The sequence below is a fragment of the Equus quagga genome, chromosome 11 (assembly GCF_021613505.1).
Source record: "Equus quagga isolate Etosha38 chromosome 11, UCLA_HA_Equagga_1.0, whole genome shotgun sequence".
NCBI classification, from domain to species: Eukaryota; Metazoa; Chordata; class Mammalia; order Perissodactyla; family Equidae; genus Equus; species Equus quagga.
This window is the reverse complement of record NC_060277.1, coordinates 111,159,901-111,184,918: the sequence shown is the minus strand read 5'-3', so window position 1 is coordinate 111,184,918 and position 25,018 is coordinate 111,159,901. Positions and strand designations below refer to the sequence as shown.

Sequence of the window (25,018 nt, the reverse complement as noted above, 5' to 3'; positions counted from 1 at the left end):
ATCCAGCCAGCCCTCCAGTGACTCCCTTCTTTCCAAGTGAACCGCCATGCAGGGGTCTCAAGGCCAGGGCTTCGAAGGCAGGCACACGTCTAAAGCTTTTTTGTCGAAATGCCCAGAAAGCCAAGGAGTATGAGCACAGACCCCAGGGGTCTGGAGCCATCACAGGAAACAGCTCCCGCAACCTGGAGGCTCCGTGAAATGCTTGGTGGTATTTTCAAGTGTCGGGCGGATTTTGCATCCTAGGCTGTAGGACGTCCCTGTTGTTTTCCTCCAAGCATGGCTCTCTCACCCCCAAACTCCTCCGGTAAGAAGCATCATTGCGTCCCAGGTGTCAGAAGCTCCAGGTAGCCCCCCCCCCCCCCCCCCGTCCCTCTCCCCGCCTCGCTCCTCTCAATTGAGAACACAGACAGAATGACAAAGCCATGATCCCTCTATGGCTTCCCTGCAGAAACGAGGAAGGGGGTGGCTGCTCCTCCCGCCTGGAATCTGGGTCTGGAAGGACGAATTAACAGCTCTGAAAATATAAACGGTAGGTGGGTCTGACTGTGGCTACCTGCCCAGGAGTAGGACTGACTCCCCACATTGCCTTTTTGGTTGGTTGCCAGGCAACATGGGGTCCCTCTGTGGCCATGTGTGGTGCCAACAAAGTCACGGGGGCCTCCTTTTGTTGCCCCAACACCGATCACACCCCTTTCCCCAGCCCCAGGCACCAGGAGGGCCACTGAGAGGTCAGATGAGCAAGTCACAGCTCTCTTCTCCCATCTTCATGGCTAACGTTTTGAACACAGGCACCATTCCACATACTTTCAACTTATTGATTCATCAACTCCTGTCATCCGGGTAACAGCCCTGCGAGACCAGACCCATTCTCATCCTGCTCCCCTCTTTACAGGTTAGGAAACAGAGAGGTTTAGTAATTTACCCAGGATCACACAGTCAGGAAGCAGCAGAGCTGGGATTGAAACCCAAGCAGTTGGGCTCCAGAGACCACACTCCCCCAAGCCAAGCTCTCCGGCCTTCTCCTGCCCACTGGACGTCAGACAGGACAAGAGGGGATGGTCGGACCACAGTGACATCCCCAAAATCGGAACCCTGGGGTTGCCAACAGAAATTCGGCTCCAGCCCCAGTCTTGCTTCTAACCTTGGACGAGTCAGGAGCCTCTAAGAATTTCATTTTTCTCATCAGCCAAAGACAAATAAAAATGGCTGCCTTGCAGGGTTCTTGGTAGGATTAAGTGAGGCCAGGGGAGTGGAAGTCCCACGAATTATTATTACTTTTAGTCATCAGTTCCTCCTTCTGAATTTCTGAGTCTGGCAGCTCCTTTTTAACCGGCCCCCCCGCCCCCCCCCCCCCCCCCCACTTAAAGCCCCGTCACTTCTCACCTATAATCTTGAGATCATATCCTCTCTGTTCTGCCTTCCTCCAGTCTTGCCTGCCTCTTTTCTAGAGAGATCTTTCCACAGTATAAACTTGGTCACATCGCCCCCGGGTTCTGATCCTTTCCAGAAGATTTCTCATTTCCTGATCCTAACTCAAACCTCGCCTCCTCCTCCAGGAAGCCTTCCTTGGACCCATGGACGGAGTAAGGAACCCCTCTCCCAGCAGCCAGTGCTCCCTCTGCACCATCCTGAGTCACCTGCTCGTCACTGGGGCCCCCTGAGAGCCGGGCCAGGTCATCTTTGAAAGCCCAGAGCCGGGACAGAATCTGCCTCAAATATGTATCCATTATGTTCATGAACGAATAAACTAACCCATGAGCCCAGTGAACCCTCGAGGAAGACACGGTTTAAAGGTTGAAGATTTGGTCAAGAAAGGCTTAGTAGGAAAGAGGAGGCGGGAGAGGAGAGGCGCCCAAGGACAATGGGCATCTCCGAGGGTTGTCGAGCTCCCGGCCCCTCCAAGGGTGAGTAGCATCCTGATTAGATTGGACACAAGTGGCCACATGCACCTGGTCCAAGTCTGAAACGACATCAGGCAAGAGGCAGAGGAGGAGAGACAACCGGCCCAGAGACGACAGGTCCCCTTTCCAGGAGGAGCCACACGGTCTCCCCAGCCCCAGGACAAAGATTCCCAATTTAAGGAGACTGCCATGGAGCTGCCTCCTTCCTCTTGTCGCAAGGAATCTGAGCTCGCCCGAGGAGAGCCAGAGGGTCAGCCACGGGCAGGGGCTGCAGCTTTCTCACTTGTAATGTAAGTTCACTTTTATAGGCAATTTTACGCTAAGTGGTTGGCTGGAGCAGGGACATGAACTGAAAACGCTGTCTCCTGACAACTTTCAGCCAAAGTGCCCCGCGAGGTTCGGCTGCACAATCCACCTTCCGTGCTGATGCCTCCAAAGGCCCTCGTCCAGATGCCCTCTGAATTCTAATGTCAAGTTCCTCAGTTCTCTCTGGGGGGCTGGCCGGTGAGTCGGGGAGAGGCAGCATCTCCGCATGAAGCGGCCTCAGGCGCACCCACCCAGCACCCTGGCCCGTACCTGCCCCACCAACGCCGAGGAAGGGCGGGAGTTTACGTGGACTTCACAGGCTGGACAGCTGGAATGCATTTCGGAATGTCCCCAGGCCACCCGAGTGGGAGTCTAAATACAGATGACAGGGCTGAGGGAAGGGGGTGACCTAGGGAAAGAGAGCTTCTCTAGAGTTCCCCTGGTTGTCATCTGGCCCCTGCGCCCAACCCAGATTAACCCCCATGAAAGCCAACCTGTGGGGGGAGGGGCGGGAGTGAGCGAGTGGTGGCGACAGGTTCAGCTGGGAAGATGTAAAAGTTGGAGAGATGCACGGTGGTGATGGTTGCGCAACAATGTGAATGTGCTTAATGTGACTGAACTGGACACGTAAAATGGCTAAGATGGCAAATCTCATCTTACATGTATTTTACTACAATTAAAAAAAAAGCCAAAGTCAAACTGTCCACACGCATAGGGGCTGTATCCAGCCCCACCGGACATGCCCAGCACCCGCCTCCCAGGGGCACCCACGTCCCATCTTCTCCAGGGCCCCTGCCCTGGACTCCCAGCTGGCCACAATGTGGGGGCTCGGCAAACATCTGGGGAAGGACCAACATCCTGTCCGTCACTCTTTGCTAATATTTCAGAAGGTAGGATGGTTAGATGCGACAAGCAGGGAGGGGAAAAAAAAAAATCTACGCTTAATAAGAAAATAAACTCCCTCAGCTGGGGAATCAAAATGCTGAGTTCCGGCACACTGAAAAGCGTTCCCAGGCGTGCGCCGCGGCGAGAAGTTGCTGGGTGGCCTTGCACACTCGCAGAACCGTCCTGGCGTCCACCTCCACGCCCAGAGCCTGAAGCTGGGATGGATCTCCACGCTCCCTTCTAGGCTGAAAATTCTCTGGCTTTATTTCTCCCTGCACCCGGGGTCTGTGGCTGGAAATAGTCTCTCCAGGTAGTGCTCAAGCTCCGGAACAAACTCTTCTCTCTCCCTCTCTCTTCTTCGTGTGGGAAGGACCTAATTAAAAGGAATTCTCAAAGTGCTCAAAGATCTTTGGCTCCAGGTGTAAAGTGCTCCCAGGCACTCCAGCCTCCCCAGGTCCATCTCGTTACTCGGAACACACGGGTTGGGGCAGCCCAGGACACTCTGTCTCCCGGGGGCCTGTCACCCTCTGACCCCATCCAGTGCTCATCGCCTGAGCACCACGGCATGGCTCCCGTCCCTCTCCCCCGGCCGTCACTAGAGCAGAGCACTGCTCTTCCCAAGAGCACGGGGCATAAAGAAGGAACCCGGAGTTACCTGGTCGGCTAACGAGCTGCTTTGGGAAGGGAGGAAGGGAGGTTAGGGTCACTAACGAGGAAGGAATTCTATTCTCTTGCAGCGTTTTCTTCTCTTGCCCAGGATGCACTGACTTCCTGTGCCCAACAGAAGCAGACTTTGACGCCGTCATGATGGGCCCGCCCTCGGCTCCCGTCTCCTGAGAAGGTAGATGTCCCGACCACAGCTAGGGAGAACTGCCAGGTCCCCAGTGGGGTTAGGGCTCAGAGGGAAAGGGAATTCAGGGGAAAAGCAGATGGCAGCACATTCCAGCCGCGCGTCAGCCTCAGCCAAAGGGCCCATAGGGCGCATGGGCCGAGGGCTCAAGGGGCAAACACAGGGGCAGCTCCTCCCCCACACCGGGGTGGGGGTGGGGGGTGTGGGGGGGCTGCTGGTTGTTCACAGCTGAGCTTCCTTCCCCACATTCCTTCCTATCAAGCAAATGCAGCTAAGAATAGGGCCGCCGCTCCCAGGAGAGCTGGATGAATCCACAGACTCATCCTCCAGCTCCCGGGGGCAGCCGTGATGCTGCTGCTGCGGGAAGAGAAACGGGAACACATCCCTTCGCTGTCTCACGCCTCCTCCCTCCTTGCCGACAGCCTGGATTTATATAACAAATGCCTGTGGATGCTGAGCACGAATCGAGTCGAGGCTTCTCTCATCCAAGCTGTGCTTTAAACGTATGAGGATGGCGGTTCTCGGGTGAAAGTCAGGATCACCGAGATGACGTCGTGGCTCCTGCCGCCCAGCCTGGCCCCAGAGGTGCTGCCTCAAAGCTCGGTGGGGCCTGGGCTGTGGGTTTTTCAGTTCCCCGGGTGACTCTCGTGTACCAGGGGCTCTCTCTCTTCTGTTCATTCCCACAAGGCTTGGTTGAGAACCAACCTATGCAGGGGCCTCTGGGGTCACACAGATGGGCAGGACTCTGCTCTCAACCCCGTTAGAACAAACCCTGTGGGAGATGTGGGTTAAGGAAGGACGCAGCCCTCGAGTACCGGCTGGGAACGGCAAAGGGCCCTGGGTCCGCTCCAGAACCGCTCAGGAAAGACCAGCCTGGCTCCCAGGAAAAGGCCATGCTTTCACCAGAACCCCTTAAGGTTTCAACGAAAGCTGGAAGGAGCACTGGGGTTATTCGTACCATCTTATGATTCCGCCAGCTTCACCAGGAATAAAAAAGTCCCAGGCCAGCCCTGTCCTCGTTCTGAGGCCAGATCAGTGGACTTTCACCCTTTTTGTCGGGGGCACTTTCAGTCTCCCGGAAGTTTGTGCCACGGCCCACCTTCCTCCTCTCCAGGTGCCGTTTGACAAGACCTCCTCTTGCTGTGCACTTGGGGGGAGGGAACACGGGACCCCACCTCCCTTTATGAGAACCCACGGCCCCTGAGGTTTGAAGCCGTGCTGAGGCTTCCTCCCCGAATGGATCCCACCTCCTCACCCTTCAAGGGCCTTCAGAAACCAGTCCTCCACCCCATTTCTTTTTTTTTCTTTTTCCTTTTGAGGAAGATTAGCCCTGAGCTAACTACTGCCAATCCTCCTCTTTTGGCTGAGGAAGACTGGCCCTGAGCTGACATCCATGACCATCTTCCTCTACTTTATATGTGGGACACCTACCACAGCATGGCTTTTGCCAAGCGGTGCCATGTCCGCACCCGGGATCTGAACCGGCGAACCCTGGGCCGCTGAGAAGCGGAACGTGCGCACTTAACTGCTGCGCCACCGGGTCAGCACCGCCGCACCCCCCCCCCCCATTTCTTACTTGACTCCCTCCAAGTCCCTCCCACCCCACTTGGGTTGCATAAACCTTTCATGGGAGCCTGCGATTTCCTTTAAATGTCTCTTCCTTTGCAGCCCTCCGACCCCAACATGGGCCAGGCCAGAACTGGGAAAGGCAACACGGCCACTGCATCGTGAGGTCGTGTTTATTGGCCACTGTCAAGACTTGGTCAGGGGCCTTGCTTTATAAGAAACAGACTGCGCTAGCCGAGTCTCAGTGTGCATGGAGTGGGAGGTGGGGGCTGGCCTAGCAAGGAGCTGTCCCTCCTGGATCCCAAGGAAGGATGAAGGGCAGGGACCAGAGCAGGGACCAGGGCAGCTCCAGACCCCCAGCAGCAGAGGCGGCAGATCTTCCACGGTGTTCAGCTGTGCTGAACGTGATCCCGCTACACAGGAGATTAAAATCCTTTCTTGGAGCCCAAGGAAGGAGAATGGCAAAGGAGAAGGTCGAGGGGGTGCAGTTTTTCAGTGTAAATTAACCATTGGCCTCTCATCCTCCTCTTGGGATGGGGGCGGGAGCCTCTGTTCACAAGTCTACTAAGCACCAAGCGACCGCTCAATGCAGCTCTCCCTTCTCTTGTTCTGATCTATGTACTTTATGTATTATAGAAGATTTCAAGCATCCAGACAATTATAGAAAATAATATAATGATAGAATCAATACCTGTGCGCCCACTTCCTGGCCTGTCAAGTCTTAACATCTTGCCATATGTGGTTCAAATCTTTCTTTTAGAGGACAACACACCGCAAACCCAGTGGGGCCTTTGGAGTGTGTTTCACTGTTGTCCACTCTCCTCACATCTCCTGCCCACTCCCCCTCACTCCCAGCAGATGCTCGTCCCTCCTACGTCAACGATAAAATAAAACCATCGGATGTCAATGCCCCAATCCTTTGCCCCCAACCCTGTAGCCCGTCAGCAACCCCCCAATCCTGCTGTCTTCCTTCTTCTCCTGGGGCCACCCTCACGGGCCACCACTCATGATGCTGTCTTCTCCCTGTATCTTCAACCGCTCCCATTTCTGCCTCCTTTACACCAGCGTTTAAACATGCTTGCAACTCTCCCAACATGAAAAATAAACAAGCATACTTTCTGTTACGGGTTGAATTGTAGCCCCCCCAAAAAATGTTGACGTCCTATCCCCCAGTACCTGTGAATGTGACTTTATTTGGAAATAGGGTCTTTGCAGATGATCAAGTTAAGACAAAGTCACTAGAGTGGGCTGTAATCCGATATGATGGTGTCCTTTTTCTTTTTCTTTAGGAAGATTAGCCTGAGCTAACATCACTGCCAATCCTCCTCTTTTTGCTGAGGAAGACTGGCCCTGAGCCAGCATCCGTGCCCATCTTCCTCTGCTTTATACGTGGGACACCTGCCACAGCATGGCTTGCCAAGTGGTGCGTAGTTCCACACCCGGGATATGAACCGACGAACCCTGGGCTGCCAAAGTGGAATGTGTGAACTTAACCGCTGTGCCACTGGGCTGGCCCCGATGGTGTCCTTATAAGAAGGGGAACTGTGGACACAGAGGCAGAAGGAAGAGGATGTGAAGACACTAGGAGAAGACAGCCATCTATAAGCCAAGCATGCCTGAGGCCACCAGAATCTAGCAGAGGCCTGGAACAGATTTCCCCTCACAGCCTCAGAAGGAACCAGCCCTGCTGACACCTTGACTTTGGACTTCTGGCCTCCAGAACTGGAGGACAACAAATGTCTGCTGTGTAAGCCGCCTAGTTTGCGGTACTTTGTTTCCGCAGCCTCAGGAAACGCCTACCTCTTCCTATAGTTGTACTGCCCCCGACTCCTGTCCCCTTTTCCCTCCCCCTCACAGACAAGCTCCTGGGAGAAGCACCTTAGCGCACTGTTGGTTTCCTCACCAGCCTCCTCATTCTGCAACCCTCAAACTTCTGACTTTTGACCCCCACAACTTAATCAAAATGATTCTGTCTAGGGTCGACCATGACTTCCAAGTGGCTAACTTTGTTGGACATTTCTCAGTCTCCTTACTTTTTATGAGCATTTCACATCATTGGCCATACCCTCCTTCTAGAAGCATCTTCTCCCTGGTGCCCATGACTCCATACCCTCCTGGCCACTCCTTAGTCTTCTCTGCCAGCACCTCTTCCTCTAAGAGGCCTGTAAAGGCTGCCACTTCTTCAGACTTTTCTCTCAGGCCTTGTTTCCTATCACTGGGCAATTTCATTCACACTTGTGCTCACTCACCATCGGCTGCCAGGATGCCGTCTCCATTCTGAGCCCTGGGCCCATCACTTGGCTGCCTCCACACGGGCACCTCTAATTCAAAGTGTCTGAACTCAAGTTCAAGGTCTCCCTCAAGTGGACCCCCAAACCTAAGGCTTTTCTCTTCCCCCCTCAGAGTGGCAGCAGCATCCAGCCAGTGGCTGCTTTGAGCTGGCTAGTTCAGCCTGGTTCAGGCCAGTCAGAGCCAGTCACAGCCAGATCCGAATGACTTCAAGCCCTGAGGCTTGTGCACTGGCTCCTGAGATGGTTTAGCTGGACGCAGCTTGGTCAAGCTGGGCTGAGCCCGAGGAACAGGATGTGGCCCCCACTTTCATCATTCTCCAGGACCCTCCCTGGTATTTCCCTTGAACAAACACGGAACAAGCAAGAGGGCCAGGAGACAGATTTCTGCCTGGGCCGCGTGCTTGACAGCCAAGCGTTCCCCTCCTCATCCTCCTTTAACATTCTCCTCTCAGCTTTCATCATTTGCCAGTTAAGTCAACTAATTTTCTACTAAACCCAATTTCACTCGTGGATGGAGGAAGAGCTCAGTAATTTTTCCTCATGCCATGTACTATTAATGATGCTTGAAATTACGCAAATAAAATTGATGAGCACAGCCAATTCCGGGCAGGCGGGAAGGGAAAGGCTGAACTTTAAAATGCCCATTGTGGATCCGGGCATTCACGAGGACGACTCGGGGTGCAGCCAATGGGGCCTCTGGCCTTGCCTCAGCTTCCCACCTGTGCACGCGGCAGGGCGCGGGCAGGGACGTCTGACATCACCTCGCTGCAGGCTCGTCACAGAGTGCACTGTTCCCGAACGCCACCTCTCTCACCCCGGAAACATCTTGCAGCAGCAAAGGCAGATGTGGATTCTGTGCACTGCCCCAGACATCACTCCGGTGAGCCGGTTAATGAAAACACCAAAACACGAGGGGCAGAGAAAGGCGGCTCATCGGTCCAGCCTTGTTGCCTAGTCAGTGGCCGAGACATCTGCCAGGAACATCTGTGAATAAACTACAACAACGTCCAAGCAGTGTCTTTGTCCTGCTGCCTTCCCCACACAGGTCATGTCGCCGGTCCAGGGAGACGTTTCTGCTGCAGGAGCCAAGCTGCGACTGTCAGAATTCGGATTACCTTCACATCTCATTGACCTACTTTCAAGTTAACCTGGTACTGCTTGCTTGGAATGGCTCCCCAAGGCTGGCAGGCGAGGCCCCCGGGTGATCCTGCCTCCTCCTGCAGAACCCAGGCAACGCCATGCGTATATTCAGTGGTGTTTCTGCCCACGACACCTTTCCAGGTTCCAACGGTCACCATCTTGTTATGCGTTGCACTGTGTCCCCCCAAATCATATGTTGGAGTCCTAACCCTCAGTACCTCGGAATTCGAGCTTTGGAGAGAGGGTCTTTATAAGGGAAATCAAGTGGAAAGAGGTCATTAGGGTGGATCCGAATCCAATATGACGGGAGCGCTTATAAAAAGGGGAAATGCAGACACAGACACGCACACAGAGAGAAGGCCATGTGCAGATGAAGGCAGAGATCAGGGTGATGCTGCTACAAGCCAATGATCACCCACAAAACACCAGAAGCCTGGGGAGAGGCCTGAGACAGTCTCCTCGCAGGAACCAACCCTGCCTGACGAGACCCCTGCTCCCGTACTTCCGGCTTCCGGAACGGGAGGCGGTAAATGCTGTTTCAGCCGGCCCCCCTGTGGTACTTTGTTACAGCAGCCCCAGCATACTGGTATACGCCTGCATTTACATCTCCGCTGTACTTATGTAGCGTCAGGGTGGTCCTGGCAGACAGTGAGCTCCAGGAGCTCATGGCCCTGGCCCACAGCCGTCACAGAGAAAAGCACATCAAGAAACGCTGTAGAGGCCGGCCTGGAGGTGTAGTGTTAAGGTCGTATGCTCTGCTTTGGCAGCCCGGGGTTCATGGGTTCAGATCCCAGGCACAGACCTATACACCACTCATCCAGCCATGCTGTGGCGGTGTCCCACATACAAAATAGAGGAAGATTGGCACAGATGTTGGCTCAGGGCAAATCTTCCTCACAAAAAAAAACAAAAGAAAGAAAGAAATGGCATGGCTCAAACTACACTCGAGGTCAGCAGATTCCCACCTGATGCCCAGAGTGGGGCACAAGAGGCCCCACTGTCTGGGCCACCTCCAAGGGTGCTTCCTTGACCCACCCTTCCACTGGGCCCTCACCCCTGCAACCAAAGGTAGTGCTGGTGCTTTCAGGTGCGCACCTGTGGGCTCAGGAGGAATCCGAACACTCTTTCTACAGATCTCTCAGGTCCTGAACCCCCATCCCAGGACCTAATCCTGCCCCTCAGGACCTATGCTGGGGACACAGAACAAGCCATGAAGGCCAGCCACACATTCTACAATGTCCCAACCCCACAGCTACCCCCTCTCCCGGACGCTGTGTGTGTGTGTGTGTGTAAGGGGGGAGTGCTTAGAAAAGCCACAGTCTCAATTTTTCCACTTCTCAACCCTCACTGCTCATCAGATGACCAGCAAACTTTGAAAACTGCTACTTGGCCCCCACCCAGACCAATTAAATCAGAGACGCCCAGAGCGGGGCCCGAATGTCGGCCTGTTTCTGAGCTCGTTCTGCCGTGGCCAGGGTTAAGAATCCCCACCTGAAACGTATTCCAGCCACAGCTGATGCTGTTAATTTTGTGGACATAACTGTGTTATGTCTCCTGGGGAAGTTGGTTTTCTTCTGTTTATTTTTATTCTTTTAGTGGTTTTAAAATTGTATCTAGTCACAGATTCAGAGAGCACCTTCCTGAGGCTGTTCCCTGAGGTGTCCGGGCTGTTTACACAGCTCTGCCCTGTCTGAGCAAGAGCGTCGCTCACACATACACCCCACAGGGCACCGAGGCAGAGCCCTGAGCCCGCCCATTTAATGGACTGCAAATCACAGATGCAGCGACCTCTCCCAGAGCCCCTGCTTCTGGGAATTTCAGATTTGCACGAGCCTGGCAGAAAGCGACATGCTGGTGCAAAGATTTGGATTGAATGTGTGTGTGTGTGCACACGTGTGCATACACTTGTGTGCAGGGATGTGCATTTGTGTGTGCGCACGCATGGGATAGGCACAGGGCATACATGCATAAGCATGTTTGCACACACGTGGGTGTACACACATGGTTCTGCACAGGGGCATGCATGCATGTGCACACATGTGCATGCACGTGGGTGCATGTGTGTAGTGAAAGAGATGGCAGCAGAGGGGTATTTCTGATCTTGGTACTTTCCACCAGGGCCTCGCCTTCAGGGCCCCCCAGTGCAGTGACCCTCATCTTCACTGCTGTGGCCCTGTGATGGCCAATGGCAGCCTCACCAACCACAGGCTCAGAGTCACACCCAACAAGTGGTCAGAGGAGAAGAAAGTCCTTTGGGCAGGTAAGGACTCAGGGTGAAGGTCAAGAGAGGAGAAACCCCAGGGTAGGCTGAGAAGCAGGATAACTGAGTGAAACTTCTGACTCTTACGGAGACTTGTCAAATACCTGCTCTCTCATGGATGCATGATTCTCTAAGTGTGGTATTGGGCTGTCACAAATGCGGGGGAGAAGCCTTCCTGTTCCCTGAGGGAGCAATAAAGGAAGGAAGTTCTCACCTCTCTGGCCCCAGAAGCAGCACAGTCAGAAGGGAGGAATCAAGCTGAATGCTGTTTCATAAACTTGAATTCATCTAACTTTGAGGCCGGGCGAGGTGTCAGTGATGCTGTTAGAAAGATGCTCCACACTCTCAGGGGACCTGATGTGTGGCAGAGCCTGGGATGAGGGCTCCGGCCAGCGCCCATCCCCAGGATTCTTCCCACTGCATCTTGGGGTCTCTAGAGACCCAAGACAAAGGTCCACAGACACGTGCTTGCTGCTCTGCCTTATGCAGGTCTGGCCCGTGACAACCCACAGCCACTCACCGTGCCATCCGTAAGTTGCCCAAGACTTTGGCTTCCCACACACCGGGTCCCTTTTCTCCTTCCTCCTCTCATCCCTGCCCCATCTGAAATTCCTATAGGAAGCCTCGAGGCCAGGCAAAGGTGCCTCTTTTCATTACTTACAAGCGTTAGCTGCCTCTGCAGCATTCTGCTCCACAGAGAGTGTTGATGCATCTCCTGAGCTCTCTGTTCAGAGGGAGCCAGGAGTGGGCACAGCATGGTGAGCAGCAGTGTGCGGTGGCGGGCAGTGAGAGGGCACACCCGGCTCTGAAGGGGTCTGCACAACTCACACGGCTGAATCTGACAACAAAATGCCATGGGGGTGAGAGCCAGAGTTTGAGACGCACTGGCTCCCTCTCCCAGCGCTGGGTAGCTGGTCTGCAGGTTCAGCACCAGCTCTCGGGGACAGCTCCCAGCCCAGGTGACATTTGGCCAGATGGGGTAGGGTGGAGGCTCTATCTCAAGTGGCATCTTTTTCCCCAAAACCCCCTGCCCCCCACCTGGAACTGTGCTTCCCAAGGCTGCCACAACCGTGCAGCCCCCTCATTAGTCCCTGTCACCTTCCTCCTCTTCAAAATGGACCACGTTCCACGTCTCCACTTACACGCACTGCTCCTCCTTGAAGACACTTTTCACCTTTACTAGGCCCGCTGCAGACAAGCGCATCAACTCAACAGAATGATTCACTGGTGTGAATTGCAAACCACGAGGGTGAAAGTCTTCAAATCACTAGGTCGTTTAGCGGCCTCCCAGCACAATCCAGTCTCACCTCCTCCCCCCGCCCCCCCCGCCCCCCGCACTCAATAAGGCTGGTCCAGGTACCTCCCTCTGGTTGAGGTCATGGAAAGCGTAGACTGGGTTACTGGCAGATTCCAAGTCGCAGGGAAAAACTGCAGAGGCTAAGAAGCTGCCCAAGACCTAAGTGACTAAGATGGTTGATGGCTGTGTCCCCATCAGCAACACTCCTGTGCTACGGAGCATCAGCATTGGTGCCGATCAGAAAGAAAGAGACAGCCAGAACCCACAGACCACCAAGATGGTGGGTGGGCTTTGAACAGGAATCACATTTTAGCTTGAAAACCACCTAAGAGTAAGTTAATGGGCTGATGAAGAAAAGTCAATCCGCAGGCAAATAACTAGGTGACCTTCTTTAGTTATGCCCTGGGGTGAAGTTAGAACAGTCTCATCCAGATGCCAGTCTCATCCAGATGCCAGTGGAAAGAAGGAATAGAAATCCACCAAGCGCAAAACCCCTAACCAGAAAGAAAAAGATGGATGACATTGATTACATTAAAATTAAGACCTTCTGTTCCTCCAAAAAATAAAAAAAATAAAGAATTACAATGACAAGCCACAAATCAGAGTATTTTTAAACACATATAACTCAGACAGCATTTATACCCATAATATACAAAGAACTCTGACAACTCAATAGGGAAAAGATAAATCATCCAGCAGAAAAATGGGCAAATGACATGAAACATGGCATTTCATCAAGAGGAAGGAAGGAAGGAGAGACAAACAGGACAGGATGCTCGGCCGCATTAGTTGTTGGGGAAATCACGTTAAAACCACAACGAGACATCAGGATCCACTTCCCACCCTCAATTAGGGAGGCTGACATCACGAAGTGTGGGTGAGAACACGGCCCACTGGGAACCTACGCCGGGCGGGAGTGAATCAGTGCAACCACTTAGAAAAACAATGGGCGTTATCTCGTACAGGTGAATCTTTACACGCCCCAAGTCCCAACAGCTGTGCATCTAAGTTTAGACCCAAGAGAAAGTCTGACCCAGGTACACCAGGTGACACGTTCAAGAATGTCCGCCACAGCATCATCCAAAATAACTTGTAAAAATAGGAAAAAAAATCTACACAGGAAAAATTGATAAACAATTATAGTGCAGCCACATAATGGAATATCAGACAGGAGTGGAAATGAATGAAAGAGAGTTGCATGCAATAACGTGGGTAAATCTTTGAAACATAATCATGGGTGAAGAAAGCAAGTCTCGGAGACTACACGTGACAGATGCCATTTTTACAGAGCTGCAAAACCAAAACAAAATAAAACTAAGTTATATATTGTTTATGGAAGCAGGAGTATGGGAAAAACTAATTTTTTTAAAAAAGCAAAGGAGTGATAAAAACAAAATCCAAGTTATAGGTTTCCTCAAGGGGGAGGCAGAGGGATGGGTGAGAGCGCATCCAGGCGGACACAAGCGTCCTGGTCATGTTCTCATTCTCAGGGTGGATGGTGGAATCACGGGAGAGCACGCTAGTCTCGTGCTTCATAACACATGCTATGTATATTTTTGTATATATCAAATATCATATAATAAATATTAATAAATAAAAGAAGAAAAAGCATATGTACTTCTACAGCCCACAGATACAGTAGTGAAAATAAACCCCATCATTCTAGCGCACACACACAATCCTAGCCCCCCTAACCACAAGTGTCCCCCCCAACAGCATCAGAGGGACCCTGCGAAGGCAAGCAGTGGGGAAGCGGAAGGCATCACCAGCCACCTCACCACCTTCCAGGTCTTTCTGGCCCCCAGCCCCCAGAATAGGCCCAGGAAGGAGCCCAGTTCCGGAAGTGAAACCCCGAGGCTGCACCCAGCCGACCAGGATGGCAGACAGAGGGGACCCCATCTGTGTGATGCGGCTCAATTCCATAAGCAACTTCTGTCAGCCCCTGAGAGCAAACGTCAGGGCCCCCATGGGCCCCAGGATGGAGAACAGGACCCTGTTTGAACAGCACCATGCAAATTCACTTCCTTGGTGCCTCCCAAACACGACCAGCGCAGAGGAGGAGGGGGTGGGTGGGAGGCAGACTGAGCAGCTGGAGGAGGAAATGAGGAATGTCGCTATCCAACAGCACACCAGGAAGCTTCCCAGGGACCTGCAGGTGGAGCAGGGGCCCCCGGGGGACAGGGCCCCCTTCTCCCTCTCCCTCCACCCAGCACTCACCTCTGCAGCTCCTTCAGGGACACCGTGATCCGCAGGCCGTGGCCCAGGACGTAGAGAGCGGCCAGGATGTCTGCCCACTGCACCATCTCCCCCAGAGGCCCTCCCTTCAGCACCCTCGGGCTGAACACATCCCCAGACTCCTCCGTCAGGAAGCCGATGTGGACGAGGATCTGGGGGGGACACAGCGGGTCAGCGTGGAGGAGCAGCGGCACTCAGCCCTGCCACCCCCAGGGTGACCCAGCCAGCAGCAGATGCTGCCTCCAGGCTGTGCCTGGGCAGGCGCTTTCTGGCACCAGAGCACCGGGGGGGAACCAAGAGGCAGAGTGACAGCCCTGAGGACACAGGTGAACAAGACGGTCACATCCTGCCCTCGAGGCTCTTACGTTCAGATGGAAGAGGAGGACAACAGTAAACACAGACAAGAGACAGTCTCATGAAATGGTAGGGGCTCTGAAAGAAACAAACAGGTGATGTGAGAGCCAAGACAGTACTGGATGGATGGACGGACGGATGCACAGACGAACCAATGAATCTCCCCCAAACAGGCTACATTAATCCCAACATCCCAGATAAGTGCCATGACTTTTCTGCTTAACAAGAACAAACGTCTACAGAATGCAGGACCCCTAATGGAGCGGAGAGGGCTTGTTATTCTGCCCCAAACGTGAAAAGAGCCAGGGACCACCACATTCATCTATGCTGAGCCTGCCTCCCCCCACCCTGCTCAAACACAAGTAAATTCAATAAAACTCTTCCAAGGGCAGACCCAGTGCCCACCTGGAAGCCAGGGGCCCTGAGCTAGTTTCCTAAGCTCTCTGAGCTCAGCTGCCCAAACGCAAGGAGAAGGTAAGTACCTGCTTCTGGTCCCCCTGGACAGCCCCCAGCTTCTGTGACAGGCGCTGGGCGGCCACCGCCCACTGGGCCGTGAGCCGCTTGGTCCGCTTCTTCATGAAGATGAGAGACTCCTTCCCACTGCCCATCAGCTCCAGGAGGTGGGACAGGTTGCTCCGGAAAACTGCCTGGAGGGGAGCGCAGGCCTCAGTTGTCGAACCCTCAGACCTGCAGCCGTGCCACCGCCGTCACCCACTGCCCTGGAGACAGGGGCTGGCACCCTCCCCATGAGGCTGGGGCCTGCTCTGGCTTCTCCGGCCCTTTCTAAGAGGCCCACCAGCCCCCACAGTTGGGGAGCCCTGCTCTCACCCCCCCCAGCCAAGGTGGTCTGTCCTGCTCAGCTCTGATCAGCCTCCTGTCCTGAGCCCTTCTGGAGGTGGTCAGTCATGATGGTCCCAGGGATCCCAGCTGCTACAAGGAGGCAGTCAGTGTAGTGGTCAGAGCCAGGGCTCGGACAGCAGGGAGGTCAGGCCACCTTTCAGGGGAGGCAGAATAACTGCATGCCTTGAACAAGTTAACTCAACCATCTAGACGTCAGACTCATCATCTTTCAAATACGATCGCATACGGACTGCTGGGAGATTGAAGTACATACAGTGTCAGGCACACAGGAAGCCCTCAATAAGTGACAGCTATTATCACTACTATTTTAGTCCACTGAAGGGGTGCCTCCAGGCCCCAGCTTGCCCCTCACGTAGGCCCAGCTTTGCAGCATCCCCAGAAGGTGGGACGGGCACTGTAGGACCTGCCCACCCACCAGCAGAGCTGGCGGCCTCCTTTGACTGGGGGACTAAGCGTTCTCCCAGCTTCCCCAAAGGATGTCCCACCCGGGGATGCCAGCAGATCTGTCCACCAGCCCCTCACTGGCCCATCCGCCTCCCAGGCCCACCTGGACTTTGGGGAGAGGCTTGAGGGCTGTCTGGGTGGCCGTCCGGTTCCTCCAGGGCAGCGGGGGGCAAAACCACTCGACCTCACTGAGGTAGACGAGGAAGGAACACTCGGTGCCGTCCACCCCGAAGAAGGCGTAGCAGGGGTCAGAGGTCCAGCGGGCGCGCATCCACTGCAGAGAGGGCCAGTCTGGGCCAGGGAGCTGTCGCCAGCCCCACCCACACCCTCGATGGGCCCCCTGCATGCATGTCCCTGGGGACAATGAGGTCCTTCTGGAGGGGGCTTCTCAGGCCCACTGTAAAGATGCAGCAAGGGCCAGCAGCAGAGAAGAAAGACTGGACCAGGGTCCCAGGGCCTCAGGGAAGGCAGGGCAGGACCACTATCCCCCAGGCCCGGAAAGAGGAGGACTCCAGAGAACGAAGACAGGTCAGGGCACATGCAGGCAAAGCTCTGGGGCAAACAGCGGAGGGGCAGCAGCACGGGGCCCGGCTGGTATACCTCTCCTTCTGCTGCCCACTCCCGTTACTGAGGACAGGACTCAGCTGAGGCCAAGCGTGGGAGCAGCCTCTGAGGGTGCAAGAGCTGGGACCAGGGTAGGACCCACCCACTGTGATTCCCCGTGGTCACCTAGAGAGAGGTGTGCAGTACCACTCCTCCGCCCCTCTCGGAGAGTTCAGAACCAGCAGGAGCTGGCTTTGACGCCTGTGGACTGGCTCCCTGGATGGACAGACTTCACGCAGCCAGAGGTGGGGTGGGAGGGGCTCTCAGCCCAGCTGGTTGGCTGGGCCAGGAGGATGCGGACAGAGACTGAGTCTACTCCTTGTCTGAATTTGTCAGGAGGCAGGCTGGGTGGTGGTGCACACATATTTAACAGTTCTTTTACTGTAAGAAAGTACTGAAAACCCTGAAACTTGACTTATCCTGGGCAACCTGAGCAGGAGGGCCAGGCAGATGGCCCAAGCAGAGAGGCTGTTTCCTGGAGGTCAGCCTCTGCCAGTTAGTGCCAGGGTCAGGGTCCGGGGCAGAGAGACCCTCACTAGCGGATATCCCTGCCAGGAGTGGAGTCCCGGAGGCAGTCTGGGGCACGGCCCCTGAGGAGGAGCCCACCCCTCCTGGTCACCCCCACCCTCAGCTCCAGGACTCACCTCCACCTTCCCCGAGCAGTCAGGGAACTTGGGGTCACTGGGCGCCTCACACTGGTCCCGCCGGCCTTCAGACACTGCAGGGAGAGAAGGCCAACTTGCTGAGGCCATGGGTCCGGGGAGGAGCCCGGTGGAGAGCGAGGAGTGGGTTGGTCCAGGGTGGGCAGGGCAAGGGCAGGAGAGCACACTGCTCCCCCCTGAGCTTTCTCACCCAAAAGGCCACGGCCGAGGGGTCCCCAGGCCTGGGTTGCCCCCCTCTGCCACCGTACCCACCCACCTTAGGAGGTTCAGAATCAGTGAGGAGCTGGCTTGAATGGCTATGAACCAGCTGCCTGGATGGGCAGACCTCACGTACTGCCAACTTTTTGAGGGGAGCAGAGGCAGGGCCTGCAGCCCCCAGCCTGCTGCTCCCACATCAAGAGGAACAAAGGGGCCACCCAGGTCTCCAGGGACCTCCATTGTCCTCAGCACCCTCATGCCAGGTGGGCATGGGGTGAACTCCAAGTCACCCCATTGAGAGCCTGAAGCAGGGCCCTGAGGAGCCAGGGGAGCTGCTGTGGGGAGAAGTCAGGGCCCCATCCCAGACGTCCCACCCACGACACAGGCCTCCTGAGGGGAGAGGGGTGCCCCCTGGCCCCCACCCTTGCTGTGCAGGAGCAGGCTGTGGCGCAGGATCTGGTCCACCTTCACGGCAATGTCTGAGACGTTCTGGGCGATGGCCTGGATCCGCTCCATGAGGCTGGCCCCAGGGGGGAACCTGAGTGGGAGAAGCCAGGGGTGAGCCAACGGAGCCTTCCTGGGAGGGCCTCAGCAGGACTGTCATGCTCCCGGTACCCAAATGCTGCCCTGCAACCAACCAAAATGCTGTGATGGAGAAAGCCGGGCCAGGAAACAGAGCCGTCTGCTGGCCCAGCCTGGGCTGGAGGGGCTCCCTAACCATCCAATGCACACACATCACACCATGTGGGAAAGCCCATATCTGCATGAGCCAGGCGTGTCTGCACATGTGTCGAAGGGCAGCCTGAGACCGAAGAAGGCAGAGGAACTCCACACAAGAGCCTGGACAGCATCTGTCCGGGGACCCTCAGGTGATAGAAGCCCTTTGCCTGGGCACAGCCGGCTGCCCTGAGTCTTTCTCTATTTCCTCCCAGAGGAGCTGTATCGTGCCAAAATAAATTCCACCCAAAGCAGCCTGGGGACTTGGCAACTATTAAACCTCTAGTAAATTATTGTTGGGTTCCCAAGAATGAATTCTTCCAGGATCTTAAACAAGTTTACTGCCACGAACATCACAGCCCTCCAGCCCCCATCAATATTTGTGCTGCCTTTATTTTGGGAGAATTTATTTCCTTGTGTTGATTACTACTCGGCTCTCAGAGAAGTTTATTAGACATCATATGACATATTTATCTCACTGCAAGAACTTGTACTGAGATCTCTCTCTGCGGGCATATGGGTCTCAGTGCAAGCAAGACCCAGGGGCCCTTTTCCAGAAGCTGCTTGCTTTTTTGAACACATGAATTCCATTTCCTTTGATTCTCGCCTCATCCTCCGGCTTTGCAGGCCTGGTTTAAGCTCCGTTGATCCGTTTACAAGGACTGGGTCCGTACTGCTGCTCAGAAGGAGAACTCTGTGCAGGAGGATTTCCCCCGGGCTCCATTCTGGGTTGTAAAGGCCACCTGCCCACCAGAGGAAGCACAGTGGTGACCCCCCGAGGCTGCCTGCCCTCTCAGGCTGCCCTCCCCTTCCTCTCCTTTCTGGAAGGAGGTGGTCCCATCCACAGAGAAGGGCAGCTGGTGCAGGAGACGGGTGCGGACGAGGCAGACATGGGGTGGGGGAGGAAGAAGGTGGCAGGAGGCGGCGACGAGCTCTCCACACACAAACAAGCGTGTGCACACACATGTATACACAGTCCAGTCAGTCCTATTAAAAATAAACACACTAAAACTCTCACGGAAAATGGCATTGCCCTTGTATTCGTTTCCTGGGGCTGCTGTAACAATGTACTACAAACTGGGGGTCTTAAAACAACACAAACTTATTCTCTCCCTGTTCCGGAGGCCAGAAGTCTGAAATCAAGGTGCCAGCAGGGTTGGTTCCTGCTGGAGCCCCTGAGGGACAGTCCCTCCCAGCTTCTGGCGGTGGCCATGATCCTTGGCATTCCTTGGCTGGGAGATGCATTGGCCTTCCTCTCTACGTGTCCAAATTTCCTCTTCTTGGAGGAACACCAGTCATTGGATTAGAGCCCACCCTGAGTCAGTACGACCTCATCTTAATTTGATTACCTCTGCCAAGACCCTATTTCAAAATAAGATCCCATTCCTAGGTTCTGGGGTTCGGACTTCACTACATCTTTCAGGAGGACACAATTCCACCCACAGCAGCCCCCTGTGAGGTTACTAATAAGAAGGAGAAGAGACCTAAAGATGGATGCTTCTTTTGCTCAAAAAGTCCTCAGGCAGGAGGAAGTAGAAATATCTCTCCTTGGTCTTCAGATGGTCAAGGAAGGCCGCGGGGAAGAGAAGTCGGCTCATCGTCAGTTTCCAGAAAAACACGAGGAGATGAGCTGAAGCTCTGTCTCTTACGAGCTGTGTGACCCTGGGCAAGTCCCTTAGCCTCTCTGTGACTCACAGTTCTCATCTCTTAAAATAGAGAGGATACTGACACCTCCGTCACGGAGTCGGAGTGAGGACTGAACGAGGAGAAAATGCGCAGATGAGCCACGCCTGCGTGAAACAAGCTCCGTATGCGTGAGCGATCGTGCTGTTATTGTGGTGTGGCTGGAGCTGCAGCAAAAGGGATTTGGCTGGACCAGGGTTTCTCTGCCTTTTGTCATTATCGTCCCCCTAAGGAGCCTTTTTAGACATTTTCCCCTATTCGCTTTCCCCCTTGAAATGTTAAAACCACAGATATTCTGCTTCTCTGTTGATGCACGATGGAAGACCACAGACCACTGTGATGTCTAAGATTGTCTCACCCTCAGGAGCCAAACCTCACCCTTCAGGGGTGATCTGCGCCCACTGAGCATGCGTGGGTTAGACCAGAGAAGGAACGGGATGACCCTGACGTCCACCAGGCTCTGAAATAAGTTCTGATCGAGGGCTGTGGAACCGTTTTCCCCACCAACCAAAACGGACAGGACGGACACGGCTCTGACTGGAGGGGATCCTTTAGCTGACCGAAGGAGGCGGCCACAGCGCAGATGGCCGGGGCCTCGCGGCTGCTGTGTTGGGGTTGGCGCCGCACGCGGCCGAGACACAACAGGAGGGTCCCAGTCAGGGAAGGACGGGGCGCCCCTCCTGACTTCTCACCAGAGAGCCTAGGGCACAAACAACCCACATCGGAGACCAGGCAGGGGTCGTGCCAGGCCACCAGAGAGTCTGGAAGGGAGCCCGCCCCACTGCAAGCCTTCCTGAAGGCACCTTGCCCTGGAGGCTCCGCTCCGTCCCCCCTCAGGGAGCCTGATTACTTCCCTGAGCCCCTACCCCTGGGACGTGGCTGTGAGTGGCTAGCCTGAAACTCCCAATAGAGTCCTGAGTCCCCAAGGACAGGGATACGCTTGCGTATGTGGAGCCTGGCACTGCCCAGCCTGGGCCACATGCCCAGGGCTCCATCACTGAACCGGGTTGAATAGGGTCCCCCCAAATCCACATCCACTCGGAACTTCAGAGCATGACCTTATTTAGAAATAGGGTCTGTGCAGATGTAAGGAGTTAAGGTGAGGTCATACTGGACCAGGGTGGCCCTAAATTCAATGACTGGTGTCCCTCTAAGAAGGCCACGTGAAGACACACAGGGAGAGGAAGGCCATGTGACAATGGAGGCAGAGACTGGAGAGACGCGGCCACAAGCCAAGGGACGCACGCCTGGAGCCCCCAGAAGCTGGAGGGCAGGAGGGACCCTCCCCCGGAGGCTTTGGAAGAAATGATGGCTGCTGCTACCTTGATTTCAGACTTCCAGCCTCCAGAACTGGGAAAGAATCAATTTCCATTGTTTTAAGCCACGTGGTTCGTGGTCATCGTTTACGGCAGCCCCAGGAAGTGAATACAATTACCACCTGCAGAATTGAGGGAAAATGGTTTTTAACCCATCACCAAAAGGGAGTCCAGGTTCTCCTGCCCCTGCTATCAGGAACTTCTCTCCAACCCATGGACCCCTCGCTGAAGCCCGAGCTTAATTCTGCTGCTCCTTTTTTGTGGGAGATGAAGAACAACGAGGGGACACCTTAATTTTCCAAGCCCTGGGTCCGTGACTCTCCCCATTCCTCAGAGATTTATTGGAAAGAGCAAGGACTTTGGAATCAGAGGTCCTTGAGTCAAATCCTGGTTCCACTTGACAGCTGTGTGATCTTGGGCAAGTTACCAACCCTCCCTGAATTCAGGGGTCAACTCCTATAAAATCTGGAACAACCTCAACTACCTTGCAGAGTATTGCGTGGCTTGGACATAAGCCTCAAAGTACTCAGCATACAACAGGTGTTCAATAAAGGCTTGACATGCTTTTGCTCCCTACCTACAGTGGTCACCCCACCCCTGAGAGAGAGTATCACAAGCCTAACTACCAAGCACAGCACTTTTCTTTTTGGGGGATTCAGCAGTTTCAGAGGACAAGCGCTTTTGCATGAAACGTATCGCTGCACGGGCTTTAAATAGTACACATGGCATCTGTCTGATTTAACAAGTTCAACTTGTGCAAAACAGAATTACTTGGCGTCACTATGATTATACTGGACTTAGCATTGGCACAGCACTTTCTATTTTCAAATAATATATGATTAGACTTCTCTCCCTGAGAAGCTTTTTAGAAAATGACGATAAAAGTAGATGCCGCGAGGCCTCAAACCACAGCAGGTCTGTGACCTGGGAAGGGCCGACGTGGAAAAGAAGAAGGGGGGATGGATGGGGAGATGGCGCAGCCGCCTCCAGCTGGTGGGACCAGAGCCGTGGCGTTGTCACCGTGGTGTCACGTGGTGGGGGAATGACTTCTCCATCAGGCCCAGGAGGTGCAGGGCAAGGGCACACAGCGCTTCTAGGGGTCCACAAACATGTTTTAATTTCTTTAAAAATCAGGAAAGAAGACTTGTAGCTGAAAGAAAATGTTTCAATATGTAATGATAATGCCTTCATCTTTATACCAATGTGGTCATAAAATATAATTTTTCTATAGGTTAAATTGTGTCCCCCCGCCCCCAAATTCACATATCACAGTCCTAACTCCCAGTACCCCAGAATGTGACCTTATTGGAAAATGGGGTGATTTCAGATGTCATTTGTGAAGTTAAGATGAGGTCATACTGGAGTGGGGTGGACCCCGATTCCACCATGCCCGGTGTCCTTGTAAAATGAGGAAATCTGGACACTAACCCGCACGCAGAGAGAACACCGCATGAGGGCTGGAGGGATGTTGCCATAAGCCAAGGAGCGGCCAGAGGCGGGGACGGACCTGGACCAGATCTTCCCCGGGCGTCTTTAGATGGAGCGCCCTGCTTGCACCTTGATCCCAGGCTTCCGGTCGCTAGATGTGCGACAACACATTTCTGTTGTCAGTCTGTGGGACTCTGTTACAGCAGCCCTAGGATGTTAACACAATTTCTAATGATTTTTCTGGAAGAAGGTGCCTGAGGTCATGATGCAGCCCAGAGAGGCAGGGTTTTTCCTAGACGGTTGCAAGGACATGAGGAAAGTGTTCTGCGAATGATCATGATAATAAAACAGCCAACAGGCATTGAGCACTCCCTTGCCAAGCTCTTCATGTACATGGTCTCATCTAATCTCATGACAACATCATGATTCCTTTTAACGGCTCCATGGTCCAGATGAGGAAACCAAGACACAGCAAGGTTGAGTAACTTGCTCAAGGTCACAAAGCTATTAAGTGGAAAGATCAGGTTCCAACCAGGAAGCCTGGCTCCTGCCGAAACGGCTGCTGTGCTGCAGAGGGGCAGACGGGGGAAGACGTTCCCGGGGGCAGCTGAGCCACAGGCATTCCGGAGGACGGAGAGCCGGGCCTTCCAGACACACACCGGGACACACCTGCAGAGTTCACAAGCCGGTACAGGGCCCCCAGCACTTTGTCCTCGGTAAGCCAAGCTGCCTGGTGAGTGCTGCGTCTACTGGGATAACCGCCAACACCCCCCTGCAGGTGGCGAAGCCTGAAAGAGTTCTGGCAAAGGAGTTTCCCTGGCAACATCCACCCTAACCCTGCAGGGCGGTTCCTGGGGTACAAACCTCGAATTCTGTCTGCTCAGGCAAATGGAACATGGGGACGATGCCCTCAGCCTTACTTCCACTGCCCAATGCACCCCAGTCTTCCTCCAACTGGCTCAAGGACTGAGAGCCCGTTATTCCTCCCACTTGGAGTATATTTCCATCCCTTTCCTTTTTTATGTTTGGTGCACATATTTTAAAAGCAGAAGGTGGTTAACTCAGATGAGCTTGAACTGGTGGGCTTCTGGCAGTGTGGCAGGAATGCAGTGAAGACTCAGGGCCACATCAGGGAGAGGCAGGGAGAGAGAAGGAAGGCTGGAGATCTCAGAAGAGATGCCCCGGGAGGAGGTCCCGCCCACCATGTGCCTTCCCTACGTATTTACTGCGTGCCTTCTCTGCTCTGGGCCTGGAGGACACAGGAGAATCTGATGCAGGCCCAGTCTCAAGGACGCCCTGAGTGAGGGTATCAGAGAGAAGGGACAGGGTGAGGACAGTCTGGGTAGTGTCTGTGTGGGGTGACTCTCGGGTGCCATCCCACGATGTCACTGTGCCTATAACATCAGGGAGGGGGCAACATGTGGGCGGCCAAGAATCCAAGCTGCATGCAGTGAAGGTTGTCCTCACCCCACACATTCCAAAAAAGGCCTGCCCTTCACCCACCGTGGGAGGGCACCTCTGAGTCCTGGAAGGGTCCCACCCGATAAGAGTGGCCAGCCAGAGAGTCCACGCTAACGATGTGATTTAGTGGGGGCCCTTGGGCTGCGCAGCATTGGCTGGGCCTCTGGAGGTCCACCATGTGGATGGTCAGTCATGTCTACGTGACTGATACCCCGTAAAACCTCTAGACACCAAAACTCAGGTGAGCATCCCCGTGGCAGTACTCAGTGTGTGTTGTCACACGTCATTCTGGGAGAACTGAGCACTGCCTGCACGCCTCTACTGGGAGGAACACCTGGCAGCGCGTGCCTGGTCTCGCCTGGACCTGCTCCACGCGCCTCTTCCTATTGCTGATGGAGATCTAACATCATAAACCACAACCATGAGAACAACAACTTCGCTGAGTTCGGGTCCTTCCAGTGAAGCATGGAACACAATGGTGGTTTTGGGGACCCCCGAACACACTGTGTCAGTGCCCATGTCTGCAGCTCCATCAGGACCACCATGGGCCGCAGAGTCTG

General features: G+C 54.4%; 1 protein-coding gene across 1 annotated transcript in view; it reads right to left on the bottom strand.

Annotated features, from left to right (window-relative positions):
* The window catches only part of MGAT5B (alpha-1,6-mannosylglycoprotein 6-beta-N-acetylglucosaminyltransferase B), a 75,702-nt gene that overhangs the window by 26,613 nt on the left and 24,071 nt on the right, over positions 1-25,018 (bottom strand). The window contains exons 4-8 of the mRNA XM_046674647.1: positions 18,276-18,391; positions 17,638-17,711; positions 16,494-16,664; positions 15,568-15,732; positions 14,714-14,883 (exon numbers count right to left, since the gene is read on the bottom strand). Coding sequence (XP_046530603.1) covers positions 14,714-14,883; positions 15,568-15,732; positions 16,494-16,664; positions 17,638-17,711; positions 18,276-18,391 — 696 coding nt within the window. The remainder of the gene's footprint in view (positions 1-14,713; positions 14,884-15,567; positions 15,733-16,493; positions 16,665-17,637; positions 17,712-18,275; positions 18,392-25,018) is intronic.